The sequence below is a fragment of the Haliotis cracherodii genome, unplaced genomic scaffold (genome assembly GCF_022045235.1).
Source record: "Haliotis cracherodii isolate W230 unplaced genomic scaffold, xgHalCrac1.p SCAF_3, whole genome shotgun sequence".
NCBI classification, from domain to species: domain Eukaryota; kingdom Metazoa; phylum Mollusca; class Gastropoda; order Lepetellida; family Haliotidae; genus Haliotis; species Haliotis cracherodii.
This window is the reverse complement of record NW_027266286.1, coordinates 19,765,837-19,793,405: the sequence shown is the minus strand read 5'-3', so window position 1 is coordinate 19,793,405 and position 27,569 is coordinate 19,765,837. Positions and strand designations below refer to the sequence as shown.

Below are 27,569 nucleotides of genomic sequence, written 5' to 3'. Positions count from 1 at the left end.
ATAAAACTTTGTGAAAGCTTTAGTGAGCCATTGAATGCTGTAACCTTGATCAAAGAACTGCTGAGCAAGAGTCGTATGACGCTCTTTGAAGTCTTGTATCTCAAAAGTTGTGAAATGTAAACACCAAAGGCTTGAGCTGCTGGAATATTGCTCGACAATAAGGGAAAGTTGATTATTGGAAAGCTGAATTCATCCTTTGTGTCATACAGTATTGGTGAAAGTGTTTTGTCTTTATGCATAAATCTAAAGCCAAAAATCAGATTTACACATTTTGGCCTTATCTGATCGAGCATGCTTTTAACATGCAAAACTATAAAAAAAGAAGAAGATAAACTTCTTATAATATGTACAATTTAAATAAACTCTGAAGTGCGTGTGTCTAAAATGCCGTCTCCGCAGTACATAGTAATGATAAATAACACTGGAATTAAAAATATCATGTCTATATTTATTAGCTCAGAGATCTTTAGTATATACTGAAGAAAAGAATAGAAAATAGAAACAAAATATGTACATTTCATAATCACGGAGACCATAACACCAGATTGAACATACAATGGAATCTGTTTCGACGGATGATCAAGACAGGTTATTTTCCTGCATTGACAGGTCATGATAACGGAACATGTAACTGCCCATTGTCATATATGTCTGCAAGATCGCCCCAAGTTAAACAGATTTAATATAATCCACAGTAGACTTGTACCACATTGACTTGAAACATAATATGCCGACTAGACCTTGTGAAGCCATGAAAACTACCATAACACCCGAACAGTGCATAATATGTGTTGACGAGTGCGAGGAGATAATAAACATAAAACGTCTCGATTATCCGCCGAAATAGATTCCATTGGGTGTTGATGTGAAAATTATATGAATGAATCACTGAAAATCAGTGATGACACCAGCTATTAGCGATAAGGGCAAGCAGGAGATACCGGTAGCACGATTTGCATAAAAACACCAGTTGCTATGTTTTACAGCTGATAAGCCTAATATAACAGATTTTCATTGAAGACTACATAAGACGAAGTGAAGGTTGTGACATTTCTATTTTGAGGAGACATATCATAAGTATCAAGAGACATCATCTCCTGGGACCCAAGATCAATGATCTACTAGTATCGTCGACTGACAGTAACATAATCATGCCAGGAACATGTTATGTAATTTTGTGGCATTGTGAAACTTTCGATTTCTCTGCATAATGATTTTATAAATATGTTGTTTTTATATGATGACAAATGTATGTCACTCTTCGAAACTAATGGTAGACATAACGACTATTAATTCATATATTATATACAAACTATATACATATACCCTTATATGCTTAAAGAAGCGGTTTCATACATATTTTTAACAATGATATTACATGTACAGAGAGTGTATGGTTTTCAGTGATCGTGAATTGGTATACCTCCCAATAGTAACTACAAACAAATAATTGTAGGTACATTGAACTGAAGTGAGGAATATAGCAATTTACCCGGAAGAACATGGTCCAAACGAGGCTACTAAACAGTTATATTCGGGAAATACACTGAACGAAAGAAATGAGGGAGTGTTAATAAAAGTATACACGTTTGGGTATGAAATGTCAAGTGTAGCCAAAAGAGGTTAGTTGCAGCGAACACACCAGATACAAACAGGAGGTATATGCGGAGACAGCATTAAACATAATTCTCCAATGATATATATAATATGCTTCGTTCGCGGCATATTCCGATGTGCATTTGAACACAACACCTCCTTAGATTAATCTCGTGTGAGGCATCGCATGATAAAAGGGAGTTTCAATGATTCTAGCACCCCTCCACCCCGGGAAGACGCTCCAATCTCCCGGGTGGCCATTAGAAAACTTGCCCCCTCCCACTTCAAGGCCTATCAGTTCCCAACCCAACCAAATCAATAGCATGTCGCGGTAAATATCTGATGAAAACATATATTAAATATTCACCCGTACAGACTCCCACTCCCACTCGCCTTTTACGGCATTCATTTGTTGCAAAAGACCTATTCGAACCCGAATCTTCACGGGTAACCTTTTCTGTAACAACACTAGAAGATTCACGCAGAAATTAATTTACTGGTATGAATTCGAAGAAAGCAGTGCTAAGACCATATTACACATTAAATTACAATTCATACTTGGAGACCCCAGCCTTTAGCGTTCTCGAGAAGCTTTGACTCGAAATCTTTGTATAATTTTGAAAACATATATCAAATATTCACCTGTACAGACTCTCACTCTCACATCAAAATGGAGTCTGCAGCACCTGTAGCTGTAATTGTTAACGACTTCTTCAAAAACATACATTCTCACCTGATAAAGATGAACACACATCTACACAAGTAAGTAGCCCCAAATCCTTGCTCCACAGCTGATTAGGGGGCAATCATGCATTTCAGAGGCACATTTGTCGCAGGCTAGTTTGTGACCACAAGGCAGAAATACGGTATTGACGACGTCCTTCCGACACATTAGACACATCACCCTGCTTGGAATTTTTACACACGAGCCCCTTCCCCTCAACAAGCCATCAATAAGATGAACTAAAGAAGGTGACGATATTCCTGAAGTAAAACATTGAAATATGGGACATATTTGCGAACAAAATGTTAGTTGTTATGATTTACAGTTTGAACATACTATGAAGCATTATAAATGAATAAAGGCATGAATAGTTGTAAAGGTAAAAATGGCGGCCATTTTGAATTTCAAGATGGCCACCATAAATGTTCACAGAAAAACTTGAAACATCATTTTTTCTTTATGAGTTTACTATTTTTGTGTTTTTAAGCATTGTTGCGTTTATCCCAGTCATCCACTTCATCAACATTATCTGCCACCATATCTCAATATTAAGCAATTTTCGTCAAAATTGGATTTCGAGGGGTGGGGTAACATTGTATACGATATTTCAGCCCCTATGTAATACATTTTCAATTTGTTTTCTATATAGGATAGTACAATGGTTCAGGCAGATTTTTATACTCAGTTGTAGTGGTTGTACTGTCACAACTTAATGGTATTAGTTTTTTACCTACTCACAAGATTTGAAAATGAAGTAAACAAACATGATTTCCATCAATGTTTTCACTGAGAATTAGAATAACAGTTAAATGAAACAAAATGCTTGCCAAATTCAGATAACCGAACATATTAAGCAAAGACATAATTCTGATAGTTTAATGACTTAATAACAATGTTACAGCCAATTTTGTCAAATTATGCATTTTTCCTTTCATTTATGCAATTTTGACCCCCTGACAATTCACGCACACACCTGCAAGCTTACCACCAGTTGGAAATTGTGTACAGATACCTCCTTTAAGCAATAGGAAAATGTGGGAACGAAAATCTTATTTTTCATCCCAGGCCAACTGATTTTTGGTTGTTTTATTGTTTAACGCAGCACTCAGCAATATTCCAATAAAAGCTATGACGTGTTATGGACGTGAAGTTCAATAAAGAAGTCTACTTCCATAAACTATGGTTCTTAATTATTTCACTTATAAATGCTTAATTGTACAGCTATGTAGCAATTTCACAGATGTAAAATTTACCTTGTATATCCAGAACTCGGAGTGCTGCACTTTTAACTTCTTGTTGGTTGAAGCCAAGTTTTAGACATCTGCAGAATATCTTTACCAACTCTGAAGAAGAGTAAACCATTCGTTAGTTTAGAACAAAGTATTCTATGTGAGAGATTTTATCGAGAAGAGCGATTTAGGCGGGATGGCAAATACGATATAAGAATCCCATAGCGGCGGACATAACAATTACGAATTTTGATGAGAATGTGATGATACTGTTATCTCTCTGAATTTAAAAAAGACGTTTCTTGATTACTCACCATGCGTTTGACTGATTGGGCTAAAGGTGTTTTGCCCTTCGTCAATTTGCTAAGGAATGTAAAGAGCAGTTTTTACCATCCACGTGCATACATGTACATTTGGATATATCGAAGTTTAATATATACATCAACGTGCACCATATTAGCTCATAACAAATGCGTCAAATAGCTTATATTGAAGAAAACTTCCACTACTCCTAGTCTACATTCTAAAAGTATATGCAGTTTGTTTGTATAGAGTGCTCTGAATCTCGAAGAGAAGGGTGATTAGTTTCAGCATTTATAATTTTTATCATCTAGCCAGTGGTTTCAAGCATTAGCGACGATCCATGCTTTCGGCCTTAGAGACAATGAATCCAGTGCCAAGTTACATCCACCCAATCCCAATAGAGATGGATGTTCATAACATTGCGTAAAGACAAGAATGCATATTAGCACACATCATACATATGTGGGGAGGTAAGTAATACGTCAGTTAGAACCGCTACTGCAATTTTCCTTCTATGACTATATCGTTTACTTTTACACGCACCCTGCTAGCGATGGTGATCATGATCTGTATGAAGTATGGCCGTCCTTTCACAGACTCTACGTGATTGCACCTGGGGCTGCGTCTCACGTGCTCTATCCACGGGTCATCTCCAGGCTGCCAGTCCCGCAAGATAATCCCACACACGAAACATTGGACACGGTCGAGGTTACCTTCGAAGTATACATCACAAATTTAGTGCATGAGGGGGACTAGCCATGAAACCCTTTCTGCTTTTACACAACATATTATATAATGAATGTCACAGAGTTCATTTCAGTGAGAAAGAGACACACAGAAACTACCACCTAGGAACCCAAAATCCCAAGGAGTATATGGACATGTTCCATGTTTGGGTAATGCTCCAAGATCACTCTATGAACTGATTACTCTATTACTGAAAAAAAACCCGAAAAATATCAAGCTCTCATGGCTAAAATTGTACATACTTTAGTTTGCATTTCACTTGTGTTTCATGAATTAGATTGTATATCAATTTCACTCTAGCAGGTTGAAGGTTATCACAGGACCAACATGCAAATTGATTTACACATGTCCTTTATGTCTTCTTGAAGTTGTCGCCACGTTTTGCTTGGGTTACTACGACGTTTTCAGGGATAAGACTTGCTCTTAAGTCCATCATTATAGGCTTGGAATATTGACGTACATTCGTTTTACGTGTCACATGTGTTAAGTTCATGCTCGAGGTTATACCCTTTAAAATCCAACCTACTGTAGTTGAATGAAACTATACACTTTCATGTCCTTTGAGGCTCTCCCTGGAGTGATAAGTATGTGTGCCTCTTTCTGCATATAGTTGATAGTGATATAATAGTTTGACATATTGGACGTTTCATATGCATGACAAGAGATAACAAACGTACTATACCAGTAGTAGGTCACTTCGACCTACTTTTAACATCATATATCCTATATTTTACTTTGGTTAAAGGGTGAAAACGATCTATCGTCTGTAAATGAAATATGCTCAAAGACAAAAGATATATTTGTAAAGGGCTTCTTAAGCCTAAAGCCAGACCGTGTGATGATGTCCAACAGTCAGGGCACATGGGAGATCTCACAGCACAAGCAAACATACATCATTCGTGAATATGATATTCCATTAATTTGGAACTGACCTAAAAAGTAAAATCCGGCTTCGGCAAGGTCTCTGGGTGAAGCGATGTTGGTATCACGATCCCAGGATCGGTATGTTGAAAGGCGATCTGAGTACCGGTAGTGTCTAGGCGGGAGATTGTTGACGCGCCTTGATGCAATGTTGTTCTGACAAACTGCACGGTTTGTATGTGAACGATCTGATTCGTCCGGTCTTCTGTTTGGGGGATGTACATCAAAATCAGTAGAGAAGTCAAGCCGGTTACGAGTCTGTACCTCAGAATCCGTTGGCAAAGGGTTTTCTTCAAAAGGAATATTTCTGTGATAGCCAGATCTACACCATCTCTTATGATGCACCTGGGCAGGACTGTCCCTTTGTCTCCAGTGCTTGTACCTGATGCCGCAGGAGAAGCATCTGGTCTCGTCCCCATCACCTGTAGCATAGAACCCTTCTCTGGCTAACAGCAGGGATGACACTGCCACAGTCACTCCATTGAAGGACTTCAGACGCATTGCCTCAAATCGCATAATGTCCTGCAGAAGTGTACCATTTCTACGCACAAGGGCATCAAAGTCTCCTCTCAGAGAGATTGATGGTAAGACATTTATGCTGATAAACGGAAACTCATATTTCCAGCATTTAAACACCTTCGCAGTTTCATTTTGGTCGTCTATTTTGAGGTTCATAATGGTGAAAAGGAACACCGCCCTCACAACCTTACGTCTGTCAACTTCAACCACCATAATCATACCACACCACAGTATGACCGTGTCCTTAGTGTAGTTCTTCTCCCTCTTCATAGTTGAAGGTCGTTATTATTCTGCACGATCTTGAAATGTAATTGTTCCTCAGACACAGTTCGTAATATTCCAGCAATATCACGGAGGTGATTATACAATGTAGATTGCAGGTGTGTCTAAAATTAAAATATTGCGCCATTCAATGTGAAAGAATTGTACATGATTTTGTCAACAATTCATAAGGAGGATATTTATATGATTATCATTTACAATCAAAACATATATTTTACATTATGACACGTGTAATTGACACTTTTCCTTTTGTTTCTCGTTTGAGATATGAAACTGTGAACATTTCATAATAATTCATTAGGGACCGACCATTTAATATTGTTTTCGGGTAGTGATTAGTTTTTTTCTTGGAGACGACTAGTGTTTCAGTCGGCGCAGATCTGCAACGCATTATTTGGTAGAATACCCATCATGTCCCGTGTACGATGTAGAGGGGAATGTCCGAGTAACTCTCCATTCCTTTTATTTTGATTAAACCTCAATATTAAGTATCAAGTAATCCATAAAACCTGGACGTCAACATCGAAAAACTACTAAAAAATAATGTCTAAATAATAACTTAGAAACCGTTACTAAGGAAACTACTCCTCCATATCCCTTACCATGGGCGGAAGTTGTCCGGTATATTGCATTCTTGTCACAGTTCAAACCTCATATGCAATCGACCATATGATCTAATGTCTCACATGTTAACATCCTGAAAACATTGGAAATCCCTACACGTTTACATCCGTCCTTGAACATGAATCAATATTTATCTGATTAACCCCCGCATGGTATAACAGTCAATTATTTTTTCACCTAGTGTTATGATTACACACCTTATAGACATGTTTGAGTTGTCGTTTGTATAACCCTCTGTGGTATTTCATTTACACGCTTTGGAGTAGGAGTCGAGTCATTTCCTCAATCCTCATGTACGCGGTATAGATTATTTATCCTGTGTGACGTCAAAGTTGGTCATTGTTGTAGCCACATTACAAGTAAGAAGTAGAAAAAAATATGTTAACGTCAATAACAGTTGTATGCTCACTCACCTTGAAATGCTCTATTGAACTGCCAAAGACTTCACTCGTAACTCGACGGCTTGAAAACGACACGCAGGATAAACACACGTGGAACAAAGCGGCAACGCCCACACAATGCAGTAGAGGGCTCCTTGCCAGTAGTTACTTCATTGACGTTACATGGTTTGACCTGATTATGAAACAACATATGGATTTTGAACCATCGTCGGATTGATACATACGACGCAGTTTATTGTCATTGTCATTCAAATAATAACAATTTACGTGAAATCAAAATCGGATGTTATTTGTATGCGCTGACTGTTGATGGGTTAGCATAGCCTATCAGCGATATCAGTACGGAAACTAATATAACGTCTGGTAAAGTTGTCAGTGCAAGTGAGCTTGGCAGTGTAAGGGACACGGTTCATGGCTCTTCCTTTGGGGAAACTGTCCACATTTTGAAACCTTTCTTTTATTGTTTAAATATTGTTGTATAATTATCTTGAAGTATTACTGAAATACGATCAAATTGATTAGTACGCTCCCTGGCGTCTCAGTGAAAGTTTTTCTTGTATGACAAGGCGTATACTGACAGTGAACAGCATGCTCATGTACCTGACCCTGACACTTACCAGACGCATTTGTTTTACATCTTCAACATAACGATTTACTTTCCATTTTCGTGCATTTATGGAAAAGTAACAGTCCCAAAATTGATCTAAATCATGCGGTGAGTCGGTTGTTTATACACTGGTTATGAAGGGGGCATTACTCGCAGTATTTCTGTTTCCATCCAAATACATGTTTTTTCAAAGAGGCAATTAATTTTTGTTGCTTTTTCGCTAAAGAAAGGGCAAATTAGTTTAATCACGAAAAAAGCTAATCAGCCATTTTGATGGTTTATTGATTATCATTAGGCAAAGCAACACCTACATCAGACACCTTTCTGCAAGTATACCTTCCTATTACTGAGGAATAAACTAGCTGTTCCACCTAATTTGAAACGGACAGGAAAACTTTTCTTACAGTAAGTATTGGACGACATCATTTAACATGAACATCAAATCAGAAACGAGTTACAGAACAGAGCAAACTTATAAAGGTAAGATAACTTCACGAAAGAAAAAAACAACAAGGTAAATCAGTCAATATTTTGAGTTGCCAACAACCTGAACGAGTACATAAAAAGAACCACGTGGACACTGCACGCGGAGTGACATTGCATCACACGCTACACACCCTCTCCCGTAAACAACCAACGGCAAACAATAACTATAATGTCAATATCTAGTGCCTAGTGGACTCGCTAGCTTGTGCCCACAAACAACCCTCTTCCCAACTCCAGATACATCCATACGTTCTAGATCGGTATTATAGTGCTGCCCCGATATCTCAACCTATAATGGTACCAATAAATGGTGGCTAGTACCCACAAAGAACCGTCCTTCACCTTGAGATGTATCCATCGATCATAGATCGACAGAATATTGCTGCCAAGAATCTAAACTAACAATTAGAAAATGAAATATGCTTTGCGATTGCAAAAATCCCAAACTTTAAAATGTCTTCATAACATTACTCACAGATAATAGTTACCAAGTCATAAACTGTGAAGATATATTAGTGAAGTAATAATATTAAAATAAAATGAGTAAGTGTTAAGGAGTCAATAACACACATACCTGACTAGTGATAGCCACAACTGCTTCCACCACACTGCCTGATCCCCTTGTTGCTTGGCATGTGTTTCACGCTGATCTACATACCACCCGTAAACTAGTATGCATGTGCTTCTAGGTCAGGGCATTTCCTGGTGTGACTAAGCCTTACAATTGCGTTATCAGTTATCAGTTACCCGTTATACTGTATCCACGCCCGGAACAACACATTGACATGTGTATGCTCTAGTACGTGACAATACCGATATACGAGCACGCCACCTTAAACAGGTCGACCTATATCAGTAAAGGTTCGTAACTCAGCATTACACAAGGTGAGTGTGTACGCGCAACAGGCGGCGAGTAACAGCTTAACAACAGATGGCCCAAACTGCAATCAGCTGAATACTAGTAGTTGGAAACACCTTCAGTGATACTGTTGTGTGTGAGGCTGTTCCTGAATTATTGCCTTATCAATAGGCTTTAATTCAGAACATACAACAGTGGCAGGTAATACGAGGCAACAATTAATTTATTCTGTTGACAAGTCAAAGCTAGCCAGATTTAGACAGGGTTTTACCAGTGAAGCAGGAAACGACTCACTGTGTGTGAGCGAGTAGATGGCCTTTTGTTTGACGTCTTTGTGACTCAGCACAGTCGGCGTGCATGCGTGTCCTCAACCTGTCGATATACTGAATATACTCTTTCTCAGAAACAAACATATGTTATAAGTGCGTTCACATTTCAACTAGTGTATACGTATGATGACATTTTACACATGGGGCTTGTAAAAGATTTATCTCATTGTTTGTTTCATTTCATTGGTTTATTCACAGTAATAAGACCAGAGGCCCAGGTACATATACATATATATGGTAGATTTACATTGTGACAAGAGACAAATGTTACATAATATTATTGTTCAGAATATAAACTTTTCTTGATAAATGTTACAAGCTACTTCAACCATATGATATTTCTTGTGTTCATCAAATTAGTACAAATACGTTAATTTTCATATTCAGTTTGTAAAAACCATATAGATTACTTCGTAAATCATTAAATGCAGGGCAGCTAAACAGAAAATGTAGTTCATCATCTATTTCACCAGTATTACAATGTTTACAAATTCTCTAGGAAAAATCTGATCCATCTCGTCTTCCTGTATTACAGGAGCGGTCGGGTAGCCTAGTGGTTAAAGCATTCGCTCGTCATGCCGAAGACCCGGGTTCGATTCCCGACATGGGTACAATGTGTGAAGCCCATTTCTGGTGTCCCTCGCCGTGATATTGCTGGAATATTGCTAAAAGCAGCGTAAAACCATACCCACTCACTCCTGTATTACATCTTAATGGTAACTCACTTAATCGTAATAAGCATATATATCGTCATATTTCTCTACTCCTAAACGCAGTGATAAAATATTCAGTACAGAAAGTAGTTTAAAACATGGAATAACATCGCAGCTACCCAGAATCAAACATAGAAGCGTGAAGTGTCTGCCAGTTACAATCTATTAATCGTTGCTTAAACACTGAAACAAAATGTTTTACACCCGACACACACTCACTGTGCATTCCATACATCACCAAATCCTGCATATAGAAAAGATGTATTACATGAGTAGCCCACGTTGTTCTACCACTTTCATCCAGTCTTTTCATTAGTCGGTTACATTGATAAGGATCTCTTTGGTTATGCATATGAACAATCTTACCCCAAAATTTAATACATTTTATATGATAATAAACAGACAAATTATTTTCCACACTCAAGCAAAATTGCAGTACTTGATGCACGTTTACCATCAAAAACTAGTACGAAATTATTCAATAGATTGATACAAATGGAAACCCAATATTTCCGCAAGTTATAATATTAAAGGTTTTATTTTAACATATCCTGTAGCACAGTGAAAAGTTTTCCATTGATACTCTTCTTTATAACAGAATACCATAATAATTATCCTACGCGAAAACACCCGTTTTGTATGTTGAATTCACTAGCCCCGTACCTGTGTTCAGCCGTATTCAGTATTCACACACCCCGTACCTGTGTTCAGCCGCATGTTGTGTTCACCCACACCGTACCTGTGTTCAGCAGTGTTCAGTATTCACTCCCCCTTTACCTTTAGTTAGCAGTATTCACTCACCCCGTACCTGTGTTCAAATGTATTCAGTATTCACTGCCACCGTACCTGTATTCGGCCCTATTCAGTATTCACATACATCATACCTGTGTTCGGACGTATTCAGTTTTCACACGCCCCATACTTGGTGTTCAGTCGTATGTTGTGTTCACACACACCATACCTGTGTCCAGCTGTATTCAGTATTCACACACCCCGTACCTGTGTTCAGCCGCATGTTGTGTTCACCCACACCGTACCTGTGTCCAGCTGTATTCAGTATTCACTCACACCATACCTGTGTCCAGCTGTATTCAGTATTCACTCACACCGTACCTGTGTTCATCCGTATGTTGTATTCACATAGCCGTACTGTGTTCAGCCGTATTTAGTATTCACTCACATCGTACCTGTCTTCAGCTGTATTCGGTATTCGCTCACACCGTACCTGTGTTCGGCTGTATTCAGTACTCACTCACACCGTACCTGTCTTCGGCTGTATTCAGTACTCACTCACACCGTACCTGTCTTCGGCTGTATTCAGTACTCACTCACACCGTACCTGTCTTCAGCTATATTCAGTACTCACTCACACCGTACCTTTCTTCGGCTGTATTTAGTATTCACTCACACCGTACCTGTCTTCAGCTGTATTCAGTATTCACTCACACCGTTCCTGTGTTCAACTGTATTCAGCATTCACTCACACCGTACCTGTGATTTTGATTTGATTTAAACATATTTATTCACAAGGAGTGTACTTGTAACATATTTATTCACAAGGAGTGAACGGGATTTAGGGGCAAGTTCTTCCAATTTAGAATGCCCTCTCCCTGGTATTTACAAAAATTTCACAATTTCAAATTTTAATATATATGCATACAACACTATAAAGGAGACATATATATATATTATATGTCATTGTCAGTTACACTGAAGAGCTGTCAGTTGAGTGCACATGTATCTCAGTTTTGTGTGTAAGATATTATATTTTCTTTTTCCATATGCGAAGTACGCAGGTGACGTGGGGTGGTGCTTTTGTAACAAATTTTTAAAACATTAAATCGTAGAATTTCGATCTGATAACGGAATATGGGTTATACTTGAAGCCAGTGACAAATGGTCTTGTCATAAAGATACCATTATCAAAACAACTTCCGAGATGATTTACTCAATGCGAAAACTCAAGCATCTACTTCACGGAAATACTATTTAAAATACATATAAAATGTTCGTAAGACCACACTTTGAATATGCATGTGAGGTTTGGAAGGGTTGCACCAAAGACAAGTGAGAAATTAGAACAATTAGAATTAGAAGCTGCACGGTTTGTAACTGGTCTACCTAAATATGCCCCCAGGCATTCATTATATTACGAAACCGGTTGGGAACCCTTAATTGAGCGTAGAAAGAAACGTAAACTTTGTCTATTTTTCAGAATTAATCATAACATGGCCCCTTCCTATCTAACAGATTTTCTGCCCAAACTGTTGCTGCAAAAATCTCATACAGTCTCAGAAACTCTGAAAACATCAGTGTTCCTCTCACAAGACTAAGACATTCGTGTAAATCCTTTTACCCATCGTCTATCCGTACCTGTGTTCAGTCATATGTTGTATTCACTCACAAAATCAAACGGGTTCGAATACATGCAAAATTGTTCATTTAAAGCAATTCTACAACATGTCTTTTCTATGTTAAGTTTATACATTCTATTCCAAATCTTCTAATACATGACACAATAAACAGAAGGACTAAGACGATATCATTTGTACCCTACTTTCTGACAGTTTGAAATCAAAAGACTGCAAATTGTTGCAAATTATTGTGTGAAAATATAGCAAATTCCCCAGATATCCTTCACAGGAAAAGGTAACACACAACGGCAACACACATCATTTTCAGAATGCTTCCAAATGATTAAAAAATGTTCTGTAAATAGTAAAATCAATTCTTTTTTAGTATAAAAGTTTGCACCGCATCGTGGCAACTGGGTGTATTTCATAATAATTGGAAAAAGTGAATAGGATCTCTGTAGTTTATGCAATGATAATATATCATACACACTAGCACATAAATCATACATACGAGCACAACATATAAAAATATACTTTATGATGTAGACCAAGAAATTCTAGCCTCCAAGGAGAAATGGTCAAAACTTAGTTGACCTGATCAATAGTTATTTTTATAATATCGATAAAACATATTTAGAAATAATGAATATATATATATATATATCTCCATTTCATGCCCTTTACCCCCTAGTCAAGTGGGTTTGTATTATAAAATCGCAGCATTTCTGTATGTAAAAGAAAAGAAGAAGAGTGAGTGAGTTAAAATTTAATACGTCGCATCGGCATTATCAAAAGAAGAAGAATAGATTAGATTATCTTTTTTAAATGTCATGGGTATCATGTATTCGTCATTCATGATAAACATTCAGTTATCACTGTTATTGTCAACTCATTTGTATAGAAAATGTCTTTACAAAGACATGTTGCCTGTTGGCTTATCCATTTCCTTTTTGTGGAAATACATATAATTGTTTTGAACTATGTTTTAGGAGCATTATTCAGGAATATTCAGGAAAACTGTATAAGTCAGGAATATTACTGAAAGACATGCAGGAAATGTCCCCCATTACAAACTCACTGCACTTTATCAATTATTTAACGTTAACAGTTCATGGTCATTTGATGACATCCTTTCATACTGAAGAATACAGCAACATGTCGCTTTGAATAGCAAATATCGAACTGATTTTGTGTTCATCAAATTAAATAGAATGTACTATCATTGTTAATCTGAATAAAGGTTTCACTTTTAGGGCGCTAAGGTTGTAAAGAACCCTCGTGTATTTAATTGCGAAATTAAACGATCAACTTAGTAATGTTTGATGGACATTCTATCTCGCCAAACATGATGGACTACACGAGATTACCTATGGAAATCGGATCCGTCTTTAACTGTATATTTCACTGGAACGAATTTCAATAGAAAACGGAAAAACTAAGACCGTATATTTTAATTCTGGAGGGTGGGTGAGGCATGTGATCTAATACCTTGGAAACTCTTTGTTAAATCTGACTTAATAACAACAATTCATACATCATCAGGTTACATGAACTCAAAAAGGATGGTGGGTAAAAGCTGTCGAGCCAAACATAATGATTGATATGGAGTAAATAGATACAAAGAACGGTAATCTGTATGAACAGGTAAACAAAACCACAGAGAAAAACTGACATGAACTTATGTTATGCACAATAACACATCTTTACAAAAGTAATATGATGCTACAATAAACTGTAAATAACACGCCAAATCACTATTTTGGCAAACATAGCTATCGATTCCAACCGGCATCTACAATTACAGCACCCTAGCCTTTACCAGAGATATTGGCTGTGAATGTATTTGAGTGTGTACTGGTAGAGATTGGAACACCAACATTATTTTGCCTACGATTTTTTCTACGAGCTGTAGAAGAAGATAAATAATGCAACAATTTCTAATAGCCTCTTTCGGGGCCACTGTTTTCTGTCTAGAAACAGTGTTCCAAAAGACATTTGAGATTTGTCTAGGAAATTACGCGAGATAGTCACAAGGGACCAGTGTCAATTCAAAGGTATCCATGTTGATTGCCTACATCTCTACAACTAAACCTCAAATACCCTTATTTCCTCGTGCAATTACAAAACACACGCATTCTTTTAGTCAGTAAATTCCATAAAGCAGCTAGTTGGAACCAGACAATGTGCTGTCCAATGGTGTTCATCATGACATATTGCCATTCTAAGTCGTTTAGAAGTTTCAAATTGAGAATATCCCAAGTTTCTTTTGTTACTAAACACTGTACTTAAATGTCCTGTTTATGAAACACATTTCGTGATATTTTTCATTGAATTTTGTTTCACGTGACTGATGTAAGGAAATAAATACATTGAGTTTTGTGGCCTCTCATTATCTGCAATATGTACTGATCACTGGTCAATTCGTCCGAGAAAGGATCGAGTCTTCCAGTTACTTGTGGGTTTGTGTTACTGACCGGTGTAGTATGACACTATTGTATATCTTTGAATGTTGAGAGTTAGTGAGTGAGAATTGATAAGCCAATAAACAATGTCATCAACAGTAATGTTCAGTTTAATTTCATCTTTTCTTGCTTTACTCTTTGTTTTCTTCCTTGTTTGTCCATTTTTTAAGTCCTTTACCTTTTCTTGACTTTGAAATGCAAAGCTGTCGGAAGCACTGTTTGGGTAATATCCTGGGCCTGTTTTTTGAGTCCGGGGACCTTGTGAACATTTCCATTTATCTCGCGTCTCTTCACTTTCCTCTTCACCGTTATCCTTCTTCGGCAAGATGTATATGGCATTACCGTCGAAATCTTTATGATGAGTCTTCTCATTCAGCGCTTCAAATCTTGAACGTAATGCTGGAACAATGAGGACACAGTTACCATTATATACAATGTGATGTGACAGGCTTTCCTACATCCCCAACATTCTCATTAAACAAGAGCAAACGAAATCCTTTATCCAGTAAATAACTCCAATTCCTTGTATTCAATTCCGCCAATTTCTATGCACCATACAGTCCCATCACCCATACACAGTCCCAATAATGTTATTGTCAGCAGTTGTGTAACGAATAAGCGAGTGAAAGCATATGTGTTGTTGTTTAACGTGGTCACGGCAATATTCGACCTGTATCACGGTTGCCTGTAGGTGTACCAGGCAGACCGTCGGCAACGACCAACGCCTGGTGACTAGAATCCAATTTTAGTTGTCGGTTGCAACAAGCCTGGGACAATGAGGACATATTCTGAATCTCCACTGGTTAACTCCAGAAGAAATGTTAAACACTTATGTTTAACGTAAGCAAATACTTTTGTCTACAGACAGATTCACTAGAGGCAAATATGCCATTTCCATTGTTACTTGAAATAAAAAAGAAACCATATCAGTAAATATCAAAAAGAAAAAAGTTAAGCACATCCCTATTTCTGAACCATGACAAATGGCAAAAATCATGGCATTGGATGACTGACCACAGGAGCTGGGCGATACCAATGTCATCGGATAGAACAAACATTTGACAACAAATAAAGAAGATATCGGTGGGTTATGATTGCAATTTACTGACAAAAACATCATGGTAACACAGGTACTGTTTTTGACCTTAGAAAATACATTAAAAAAGTATGGAGCTGCAGGATTAAGTAAACGAGTTACGTTTGATGTGTCATGTGAAAATGTTCCTTAAAGTCTCTACTTGATATGACACGCGACGCAGATCAGTAGCGGGATTAACCGCCACGTGCCCGGATGACGCATTCCACCCTACGTCTCATGCCTCCAGTCAGACGTTGGATCTGTTGATGGGTCAACAACAACCACCCCTGATGCAATGCTGCTTCCAATTGGCGTAAATCTTGTACGGGAGGATCTCGTGCCTGTATGCACTGCCCCAGAATATCCCAAACATGTTCAAGGGGGTCAAATCTGGGCTCATTGCTGGCCAGGGTAGAGTTGTTATTGCATTGGCCCTCGTGTAATCCACGACTGCATGCGAACGATGAGGCCTGGCATTGTCATCCGTGTACTAAGGTTGAGTAGCAAGAGGGTGGTTGTCAAAATGAGGAACGACGACTGGCCTCAACACGTCCCAGATGTACTGAGCCCCTGTTAAGTTGCCCCTTATGGTGACCAAATCCAACATGCAATCATGAGAGATACACCCGCAAATCGTTACCGAGCCCCTGCCGTATGCAACATTCGGTTTAATGTCCCTGGGGGTGTGGGCTGTGTTCCAGTGCCTCCAAACTCTCTTTTTTCCATCAGTGACGTGGAGCAGAAAGCGACTTTCGTCTGACCAATGGATCCGTCTCCCAAGTTCTCAGATTCCATTTCTGTCGTGCAATACACCTTGCTAAACGAGCAGCTTTGTGGTGATCTCTCAACAAGGGACGCTTTATGACTCGTCAAGCCCTCAGTCCTGCTGCTTTCAGCCGGTTTCTGTCGGTTCTGGTGCTGACACGACGATTGGGCAACCACGGCTGTTTCAGACGAGTACATGTTAAAAATGCGTTCTCGGCGTATGAGACGAAGAAGGTCCCTGTCTTCGCGATGTGTCGTCACAGGAGGTCTTCCGGATCAGGGCCGGTCCTGCACATCACCAGTCTGAGCATGTTTCTCGACTAAACGGCTTACGACAGTGTGATGATACCCAAAATTCCGACCAATGGCATTTCAACACATTCCTGCGTTATGCATGCCGATTATTTGACATCTTGTGGCGTTTCATAATCGCCTTCGTGCCATGGTCACACAATGTCATGGAATAACTGTTTCAAAACGAGCTTAAGAAAGCAGTTTTAACGTTTGGATACACTGCTTTTAGAGATACTCGAGGGTAGCATGCTGCACGGGCATAACATGCATGACAAGTGAGCGTTCGTCACACATGACTGATTACATCATCTCGAGAAAACATAATTCTTCCCGTAATTATATCTTTCATGACTGTAACAAATATTGGGAACAAGCAATAATGAAATATATTAGGTTGTGTTTAACTTTTTTCTTTGTGTATAGCAAGGAGTACGCTGACAACGTGCTTTAAACTGGTGAACATCTTAAATAATGTAGAATGTTCAGAAAAACAATTGGAAAAGACAACAATATTTATAAAATAAATAACCATTTGATAATTTATGATAATGAATCATTCTTACCGGCGATATCATCCAGTTGATTGCGATGACCATCATCTATGAATGTGATAATGTAGACATACTTGTTAATTGAGGAAAGTGTGTGTTCATATTTTGATGCAGATGTTTGATGAAATGGCGTAGTTGTATCCACAGGCACAGCATTCTGTTCAATGTTATTTTGTGTATCATCTACGAGAGGGCACTCAGTTGCTGGGTGTTCTGGTGAATTCGTATCCTGGATTGAAACATTATTGTCGTCTGTGTCAAGTACATGGTTGCAGGAGGGGGAAACAGCAGCATGAATTTCAAACGGGTTGTCCCTGCCTGTCCAGTTCCTGTGTGTCAGACCACAGCTGAAGCACCTGGTCTCATCTCCAACTCCTGTAGCGTAGAACCCTGCTGCTACAAGACGGAGGGGGGAAGCCTCAATACGTACTCCATAAAAGGACCTCAGTCTCAAATTCTCATACCACATCTGCCCCTGCTCACTTCGTGTTCCTGTGTTCAGTATTTCCTGAAAGCTGTAACGATGAAGGAGAAGACGGGAAAGTTGTTGTTCATGTGCAACCCGGAATCTTCGTAAATCAAAAGCTTCCAAGACCTTTGATCTATGTCCTTCATGAGTTTCACTGTCAGTGAAGAGAGCACTCAGGTATTTTTGTAATAGTTGAAAGTTAGGCTCTTCCTCACCACTGCTGGATATTTCAAGAGTTGGTATAACAACCAATGCTATCCTTACTTTCAAACTACGGATTCCTTCATGTTCATAAGATTTGATATAATATGTTATGCTAGTTTCACTGAATTGCTTTTGGGTGCATTTTTCTAATCCAGATACCATTCCCACTTCCTCAGCAAGAAAGGCCGAAATGAGATATACCTCATAAGAGGAAGATAAGATCTTTTCCTCTAAATTGGAATCCTTATATTGCATCCAGAATCGGAACTCAAGTGTTTCTTCATTAAAAGGAATTTCTCTTTTGTTAGTGTCTTTCGTACTCAGATGAGGTGTCTTCATCTCATGCTCTTTAGTCTTTGAATTGCTTTCTTTAGTCTTTGGTGGATCTTGGTCACACTGAGTGGTGCGTATATTATTCCCTCCACTGTCCACGTTTTCCATTATATTTTCCTTACTAGATTTTTCGATAAATTCCACATTCGGACGTTGCTTTTCATTTTCAATCTTCTCTCGTTTTGGGCAATCCTTGGCCTTGTCAGAAGCCTGAATGTTATTTGCAGACTCTCCTGCAAAACCCTGATCTTCTACAGTCTTCATACTTCAGATTGGTGTACCCATGTATCCTCCTGAGATGATTGGGCTTCCTCTGATAAGTTAGGAAAGATATGCTGCTTCATACTTTAGCTTTCAACTGCCAAAAAAAGGAAAATTAGCAAAATAAATAACAGTCTACAATGAAATTACACCTTAGGGACTGTCACGGAGCTTAACCTACGATAACGTCATATACGCAAAAGTATGGCTTTAATCACAGAAAAGCCGACTTGAAACAGTCAATAAGGTATGAATAGCGAGAGCGAAGTAGAACAAATATAAATGGACATACATGGGCTATTTCTCATTTGTCATGCTGATTGGTTCTGTTAAAATATATAGTTAAAAATCAAGCTGTAGCAGTTTATTGTAGAAAGCTTTACAACGGCTTTGCTATTTAGTTATGTACACGGTATAGTTATTTTGGGTTCACCAGTTTTCTCTCGAATATCTATGGGAGTATGTTGGTATTGCCTGTTTAAATCTATTTTATTTCGTTTCAAACTTTGATTTACATCCATCCGTATGCAATTCGTCTAGTTAATAAGTTGTTCCTTACACGAAAATTTGTCTAACGCCTATTTTATAACAAGCGACAAACCCCTTACCACAAATGCCATGTTAGACAAGGTGTCCGTTTATTTGAATAAAAAAAAGAAATATGCTTTGTGTATCTTCTTTTTGTGGATTGTCGGCATTCCGGCAACCTTGCAAACTCCACGATGACAGTTACATCACGATCATTTGCCTTCACACTTTCTTGTGGAAGTATGGTGGTATTTTTGAGTTCTATAAAGATCTCGAACCCACACGACATCAGTTTGCAGGAACTAGATGAATAGAGTTTTAAATATTTAACTTAAATACCCACATGTGTAAAAACTAGTGGTTAACAAAAAATTGAATACCCGGATAGAATTACTGATACTCAATGATTTTAAAATGCACGGGTAAAATACCCACAACACCAAAAGCTTACCTGGAGCTCTGATTCATTGAATATATCATGCCAGGACTGCCAGTTTGCCCGAGCTAGTCGCTCTTTAAGTTCTTGAAGTAATCAACACTGGTACAAACCAGGTGTTATTTCAGTCCAAAAGTGTAGACATTCTTCTGTTTAAGCCTTCTGTTAAATTACTAATTATTGCTAGTAGCCTTGAAGTGTTTAACAGGGAACTTGTCAATTAATATACACAGTGACACACAAACAAACAACTTAATTTGCTCAGTAGGCTTTGTCGTGCATTAAAAAATCTACTGGCTACACGCCATAAATAAAACCGTTAAAAACATGTTGAAACTTGGATTGGTCCAACCCGGAACCTGTTTAACCTGTTTAACTCCAGGCACTCCTCTCGCCACCATTCAGTGACTACTGAACAGATTGAGACCAACGCCACACGCAACCAGCAAGAGAAATAATTTACAAGCTGCAAAGGAAGTACGGATTTTATATCCCGAGTGAAATTCACATTACATTAAACGATGACATATAATCCGTAATTCCGAACGGGCTATTTTATCATTACTCAACTATACTACATGTGTTCATCTACAACAAATCGTGTGGGATGCTGTAAACTGCAAGTACATGACATCTTTATAAGAGGGACGACATTTTAAGCATTACAAGTATCCATTCGCGTTTCATAACATGTACGCATACGTTCTCACGTACATTTTTTGTGTGCCGCCAATGAGAAAAAACAATTTTCCAAATAATGTGTTATCGCAAATAATAAAATACAGAACTGTGTATTATTATGTTTTGCCCTGTAGTAAAATATTAAACAGACAATTGAGGATAATCTTATATATATATTATATTAAACGACAAATATATCACCCTCACTGTTTATGTAAAACTGACACGTGTCGTGGACCGCTTCCAAAATGTAAGCCTTTCGACGTGGAGTCTTATTAAGATTGAAGAACCCGACGATCAGTTTTCGTCTTAATACTGTCACGACATGACCCTACATCAAGACCGAGAACATTACCTCCTATTCAGACTGTGGTGGTTGATTTCCCCTCGTATTCTCTTGATATTTTAAAAATATATTTCCCGTAGGTTTGTGACTGAAAAGTTTATGTCGCTGTACTCCCGGATTACTTCCTTGTCTATACACATACGTTTTATAATTCTATTACCACAACTTGAGGTAATACCATACCGGTAACCAGTTCACTTCGTGTTTCGTCGGTGGCGAGTTGACTTGTTGACAAGGTTTCTGCATGCCGTAGATTTCTATAGTCTGTTTCCGAATGAGTTTTCTACTGGATGTACATGTATGTTGTACCTCAGACATCGGGATTCGGTAGTCCAAAGAGAAAAACACATAGTTTCCGACGCTTGCACAGAGGATGCATCATGCGTAGGATATTTCTTAATTTCACTGACACAAGTCTTTAAGGCATTCAGGTGGTAATGTCTAATGGATTGGTATATGAAGCAGTATTAGAGGTACGGAACGTATAACGGTATTCTTTGAATACAAATATGTGTCTGTACAATGTGTGCTTAATAACGTTTTCTGGAGAACGTAGATACGGATAACAGAGCCAGAGACCTTATACGGCATAATGTAGGGAGAGTATTAATGTTGTGAGCTTGATCTAATGCTGGGTTTCCAAGTAATACAAGGTTACCCAGTTCAAGCATACTCGTATCACCAATGCCTAAGTTGTTTGTCAATCCCATCTGACATTTGGATAAAACAAAAAACAATGTGGTATATTTTTCCATCTACCCGTTTGATAATGACCTCAACATCTAATTCTCAATAAAGTACGTTACTGACAGTATTCCTTGATAAAACGATCAGGTTCTAGAGGGGAATTACCTTTGATAAGTATATTTGTGGCCCCGTTGGATGATTCAGTTTCTTTTGATATCAAATGCATATTTCTTGGTTGATATATGTCAGCACAGGCTTTACAAGTTCGATAGTGTTAGTCTCGAGCACAACAACGCCAAGATTTTCGAGACAGTGTGGACAAAAAGAATAGATTAACCAGAAGACAAAGTCGTCGATAGCCCCCGCCCTTTTAAATATGTGCATATAACAATTTAATTTTAAATGCTTTCTATACATGTATCTTCAAATGACGCGAATTAGTAAGCATGGTACTTTTCAATACAATAAATGAGTGAGTTGGGTTTAACTCCGCGTTTAACAGTATTCCAGTTATATCACGGCGTGTCAGCCTAATCTGGGAGGAAATCCCTTAGTGGTGCAGGTCTAAGACGTTTATCACTTCGGTGACACCCACGAGCAGTGGTATGGTGCTGACAAACCTAGAAACATAACCGGGATTCGAACCCACAATCATAGGTTTCTGGCGTGCCGAAGGGACGCAACTATGCACAGCGAATAGCGGCGCCTTAGACGAGTGGGCCACCAGTACCCCCTTTCAATTGTCATTTGATAGCAGTGTTGGACAAATTATTTTCAAAACCCTAAATTATTATTCCATGACAAAATAGAAAAAAAAAATTTCCTGAACTAATGTAAGATGCTTTTTTGCTTATCATGGCCGCATTATCCCCATTATGAGTAACACTATACACCAAGTCACCAAGCTTGACTACCAGATCGGTTTAGTCGACCCTCATCACAAGCATAGGTTGCAGGCGACAAATTTTAACCCTTAATCTTAAGGAGGGTTGCATGTGGTGTATGATATGTGATGTGGTCACAAATTTCCATCTTGGAATGTTAAATCACAAGTACGACATGTTGCCTTTGAAACGCAAAATAATACACATTTAAAAGTTCCTTACAAGCAAAAGGCACCAAAAACAGAGCATTCCTGATTCCAGGCATGTTGAACGGTATCGGATTTATATTTCAGAAACAAAATGGGATAGACAAATCCCGCTTCTGAATCCCTGATAAATTGAATCTGATTCCAAAGTACGATTTTATTTGCGTCAAGCGTACCACACGGATCAGCCCCCAATACCCTCTAAATAGACCCCCGAATCCCGCGTACCGCCTCAAACCTTCTTTTGGGCGGGAAATAATATTTTTTGTTGCCTCCGAAGATAAATACATGGCTTAAGATACATTAATATTGCAACTTATTTTAAATAACAATGAAAACAAAGATAGCGTTGTTTGTGTTTGTTTGTCGATAGAAGTACAGTATTATCGTTATATACAAATAAAGTTGAAATACATCCTCAGTGCAAGCGCGCGAAACAACGTGTTTTCCCCTTGCAGAGAGTACTACGTGGCGTGCAGAAAACCCCATGCAGAAACAGACTATAGAATCCTCGCGCATGCGCACACCTCAAGTTGTGGCAATAAAATTATGACAAGAATGTAGATAGATAAGGAAATTATCTGGGAATACAGTGAAATCAACTGTTCAGTCACAAGCCCAAGTGAAATAAAAAAAATAAAATCACAGAAAATACGAGGGTAATCGGCCACATCAGTCTGAATTGAACTGGATTTATGAATGTGGTGTTCTCGGGCGTGATGTAGGGTCATATTTTGACTGTAGGATCCCATCGCGGTTATCGGCTATAGGATAACCCACACTAAACATATTCATAGATATCGTTTGTTAACATGTTAAGTGATAGTGATACATTGTTAATACACTTGGATTAATGTCTATGTACTATGTGCTTCAATACTACTCACGATTGTGGCACACGGATGTAGTGAAGCCACTCTCGGTCGCCATTTTACAGGGAAATCCCCTTCCGTAAATAGACAAAAATGGAAAATCCCACCCACTGCAATCGAATTAGTATCTGGACAGACGAGTGACGTCCTCATATTATCCAGTGTACGTGTTCCGGTGACCGAGCGATGTGCAACTGTACTTAATAACTGCTATTGTTTCCCGGTATCGTTAGTCACCAAATGCGTTCGGTATTATACCACATCAACATGACGAAATGTGTTACACTAAAGGTTGAGTTAAAAATGAGTATGATATCGGACTAGGTCCGCAAGCGTCTACATTTAACGGGGCGGTTTGGTAGCCTAGTGGTTAAAGCGTTCGCTCGTCACGCCGAAGATCCGGGTTCGATTCCCGACATGGGTACAATGTGTGAAGCCCATTTCTGGTGTCCCACGCCGTGATATTGCTGGAATATTGCTAAAAGAGGCGTTAAACCATACTCACTCACTCACTACATTTAACGCGATCATAGCTTTGTTTGTTGTTGAAGAGGACTGGTGAAATATCAGTTTTAACGTGACCCGATTTTTTAAAAATAATTCTGGCCCTAATCGAATTAATTCAGACGAAGTCGTATTACTTCCAACATAGTTGTAGTTGTTTTAATGGTGATATAGTTTTAATCCCGACACGATAAAATATTAATTAAGACATGATTGCATGAGGTCTGACATGGTTGTACTTATTCCGACATGATCGTATGAATTGTGACATAGTAGAATTATATAAGACCGCGTGGATTTGGGAGGTATGTCATAGCAGGGCCTTACATCATAGAAGTTAATTGTTCTGATGAAATTCCAGTCCTTTCTGTGAATGGTTTAATTAACCCCAAGTAGCACTTCTGGAAGATAATCGATACGAGTACGCAACTGAAAAGGTATTTTAGATAATGTAAAATGTACATTTGACCCTGGTTGATTAATATGGAAACGATTGCGAAGCAACTAAATGGATTTATAAACAATCACACGCAATGGTGATCAAATATAATTCCAACTTGCTGACCGAAGCCCAAGAACCTCTTAGGCGTACTTGAGGAATCCGGACAATTTATCATGCAAAGCAGCAGTCAATCCATTGAGCGTATGGACAGGTGGGTCTCTTTGTCGAACACGACGGCCTAAAATTGAAGAGAATTCCTCAGAATCAAATCCAGAGATTGATTCAAAGAATGAGGAGGCGTCTTGAAACAGTTGTTCGGGTTCAGGGAGGTTACACAAGTTACTGATGAAAAGTTGCTCAGTCTGAGAATATACGGGTGTTGCTTAACTTATTTCCATGTGTATATTATCGAGCCATGGTTTTCGAATGTGTGGGTTTGCAGAGGGCGTTGGTATCGTTTCATCAGCAGTTTCATTCAGTTGCTCGGAGAACAACTTGATAGGGTCAGGAGCATTCCTTAAAATGTCACGTTTTAACTTGTCATTAAAGAGGTTTTAAAATAAAGACCAGTTAGCCTTATATAAACCCCACTGTGATCATGATGAGGGCGGAACGCCAGATGGATTAGTTGTAGGGAAATGGTCGCTTCCACACACATTATTATGGACCGACCATGTAAATTCATTTAACAAGTTAGAATCTGATAGTGACAGATCTAAAGCAGAATGTGTCCCTGTAGCCGGATATAAATATGCATTTGAACCATCATTAAAAATACATAAGTTATTATCAGAGATAAATTTCGCAAAGAGCTTCCCCATAATGGATTTTGACATTTAAATCACCCATAATGATAGAGGGCTCAGAAAGCTGATCATATAGAGATTGTATATCAGAACGCTGAGGAAAAGAGGAGGGGGGGATATATAGACAGCACAGATTAAATGCAATGTGCAAAGTACGTCGTACTGCTTTAGCTTGGAGAATGGTATCAAGGGACACAGAGCTGTCGATCACATCCTGTCTCACCAAGATGGAGGATCCTCCAGTGGCTTTAGCACCCAGAGAAGAAAATGATTATCTGAACTGTACTGACAGAAGTTGTTTGTTTGCTTGACATAGGTCTACTCAATACAAATTGCTGATGGCTTAAAATCCTGTACCGATAACTGAATTTCATTTTAATAGTCCTTAGTCCTGTAAAACTCCACTGATGAGGGAGTTATTTTTATTCATGTTACATGAGGCGGAAGTCCTGGGGGTCTACTTTTTTTCCGGCACGGGACTTCTATTGCGCGTACAGGGAAGTGGGGAGACATGCATGTATCCCAGTGTTTGAAACTTATTAAATAGTTTCACAGGGTCACCTAAACCCTTGAGTACTCGACCAGATTGTTTGGAGTAGAGTTTTTTTTCTGACAAGCATTTTTCACAATAGGAGTTGGTGCCCTTAGTGGAACAGTCTGAGATCCTGATGAGCCAAGGTTCTCCTCAACAGTTGAAGATGGTGTAATGACTGTATGTTTCTGTTTTTGTCAAGGTGATATCAGTCTAAAATGCAACAGACGGAACAGATTAAGGAAGAGGGCGAGAAACCACTGTAATGTGATTCTTGCAAGACTGAGCACCATGGCCAAACTTGACATTTGTAATATCGAAGTAGTTTTTTAATAATTTTATTTGTTTCAATTCAGTAGATGAAACATAGATACATGAGGTATATTAGAGTAGCAATTCATAGGATCTTAAAACATGATCAAGATATGGGTAATATACATACGTATATTTTGGAGTGACTGATATTTTATCATAAGTGGACTGATAATTCCTTCCATTTTCTGTCACATTTATTAAAATCACTATTTTTCATTGCATATTTTTCGATTTTACATACATCTTTCAATATTTTTTAAAAAAAGGAAAGAATAAGGGAGCTTTCATAATGCCTGACTGGTGAACGTATTTTAAGAAGAATTATATGGTTGAAAAGAGAATTCTTTTTGTTGTTATTAAAAAACAGTAGCAAAGAAAATAATATAGATTGGTAATATGAATATCATATATATAGTTTAGGTACACTTCAATTTCTAACCAAAGTTCCTCCACAAGAACACATTCTACATATACATGGTGTAAGTTTTCAGATTAAGAGATACAAAAAGAGCATACTTCATTTTCAATATTACGTTTTTGGTATATAGAGCTCTATTTATGAATCTGAACTGGAAATATATTCGTTTAACATCATTGGTTCACATGTTACAGTTAGTATAAATATTATTCCATAAAATGCTCTGATTAAGCTCATTCCCATTTATCACACATCAGAGGAAAGTTAGTTGTAGCTATGAGTTCATCATAAAATATTCTGGAGCCGTTTGTTCTTATCAACAAGTCTCCTTAAATGTAATTTATGTATAAATTAGCTTTGATACCAAATCCCCCCCGCAGGCTAAAACGCGGCTGTTGAGTCATACTTAGTTCCATTGGTAATCATATTGTACCAGCGTGCTCGATCATTCCCAGTTAACCTACAGGTTAATGTTGAACCACATCATAGATCGTGTTTTGAACACTTATTTTGAACTACTCAAGACTATGGTGTTTTTAATCTTGAACTTTAGTAATAATTGTTACATATATAACTACCTGTGACCTCTTTTCAGAATGTTCTAAGATTGTGGACTTGTGTGCCTGTGTTGTTACGCGTTGCATGAGAGCGCCGTTTTCAAAGCGTTGTTGCCGTCATGGTAGAATAGAGATAAACCTACTGTGTTTTGAAACTGATGTAGTCCCACTGTAGAATAAACACCTCTTTATTATAATTAGGAACCTCGCGCTAAAGCATGTGCATGCACGTCGCTATATAAGT

General features: G+C 38.3%; 2 protein-coding genes across 4 annotated transcripts; both read right to left on the bottom strand.

Annotated features, from left to right (window-relative positions):
* Positions 1-463: 463 nt before the first annotated feature.
* LOC139475756 (baculoviral IAP repeat-containing protein 7-like) lies at positions 464-9,294 on the bottom strand. The gene is made up of 7 exons (XM_071258959.1): positions 9,014-9,294; positions 7,359-7,518; positions 5,532-6,425; positions 4,396-4,565; positions 3,864-3,912; positions 3,574-3,663; positions 464-2,580 (listed from the first exon to the last, which is right to left on the bottom strand). The coding sequence occupies exons 3-7, from the start codon at positions 6,307-6,309 to the stop codon at positions 2,351-2,353; spliced, it is 1,317 nt and encodes a 438-aa protein (XP_071115060.1). The 5' UTR covers positions 6,310-6,425; positions 7,359-7,518; positions 9,014-9,294; the 3' UTR covers positions 464-2,350.
* Positions 9,295-9,831: 537 nt separating this feature from the next.
* Positions 9,832-23,828, bottom strand: LOC139475741 (uncharacterized). 3 transcript variants are annotated; one of them, XM_071258932.1, is made up of 3 exons: positions 23,767-23,828; positions 17,857-19,208; positions 9,832-15,555 (listed from the first exon to the last, which is right to left on the bottom strand). In XM_071258932.1, the coding sequence occupies exons 2-3, from the start codon at positions 19,112-19,114 to the stop codon at positions 15,161-15,163; spliced, it is 1,653 nt and encodes a 550-aa protein (XP_071115033.1). In that variant the 5' UTR covers positions 19,115-19,208; positions 23,767-23,828; the 3' UTR covers positions 9,832-15,160. The 3 variants fall into 3 exon arrangements, with proteins under 3 accessions (XP_071115033.1, XP_071115034.1, XP_071115035.1); XM_071258933.1 differs by lacking the exon at positions 23,767-23,828 and adding an exon at positions 21,263-21,310; XM_071258934.1 differs by lacking the exon at positions 23,767-23,828 and adding an exon at positions 20,091-20,157.
* Positions 23,829-27,569: the final 3,741 nt, after the last annotated feature.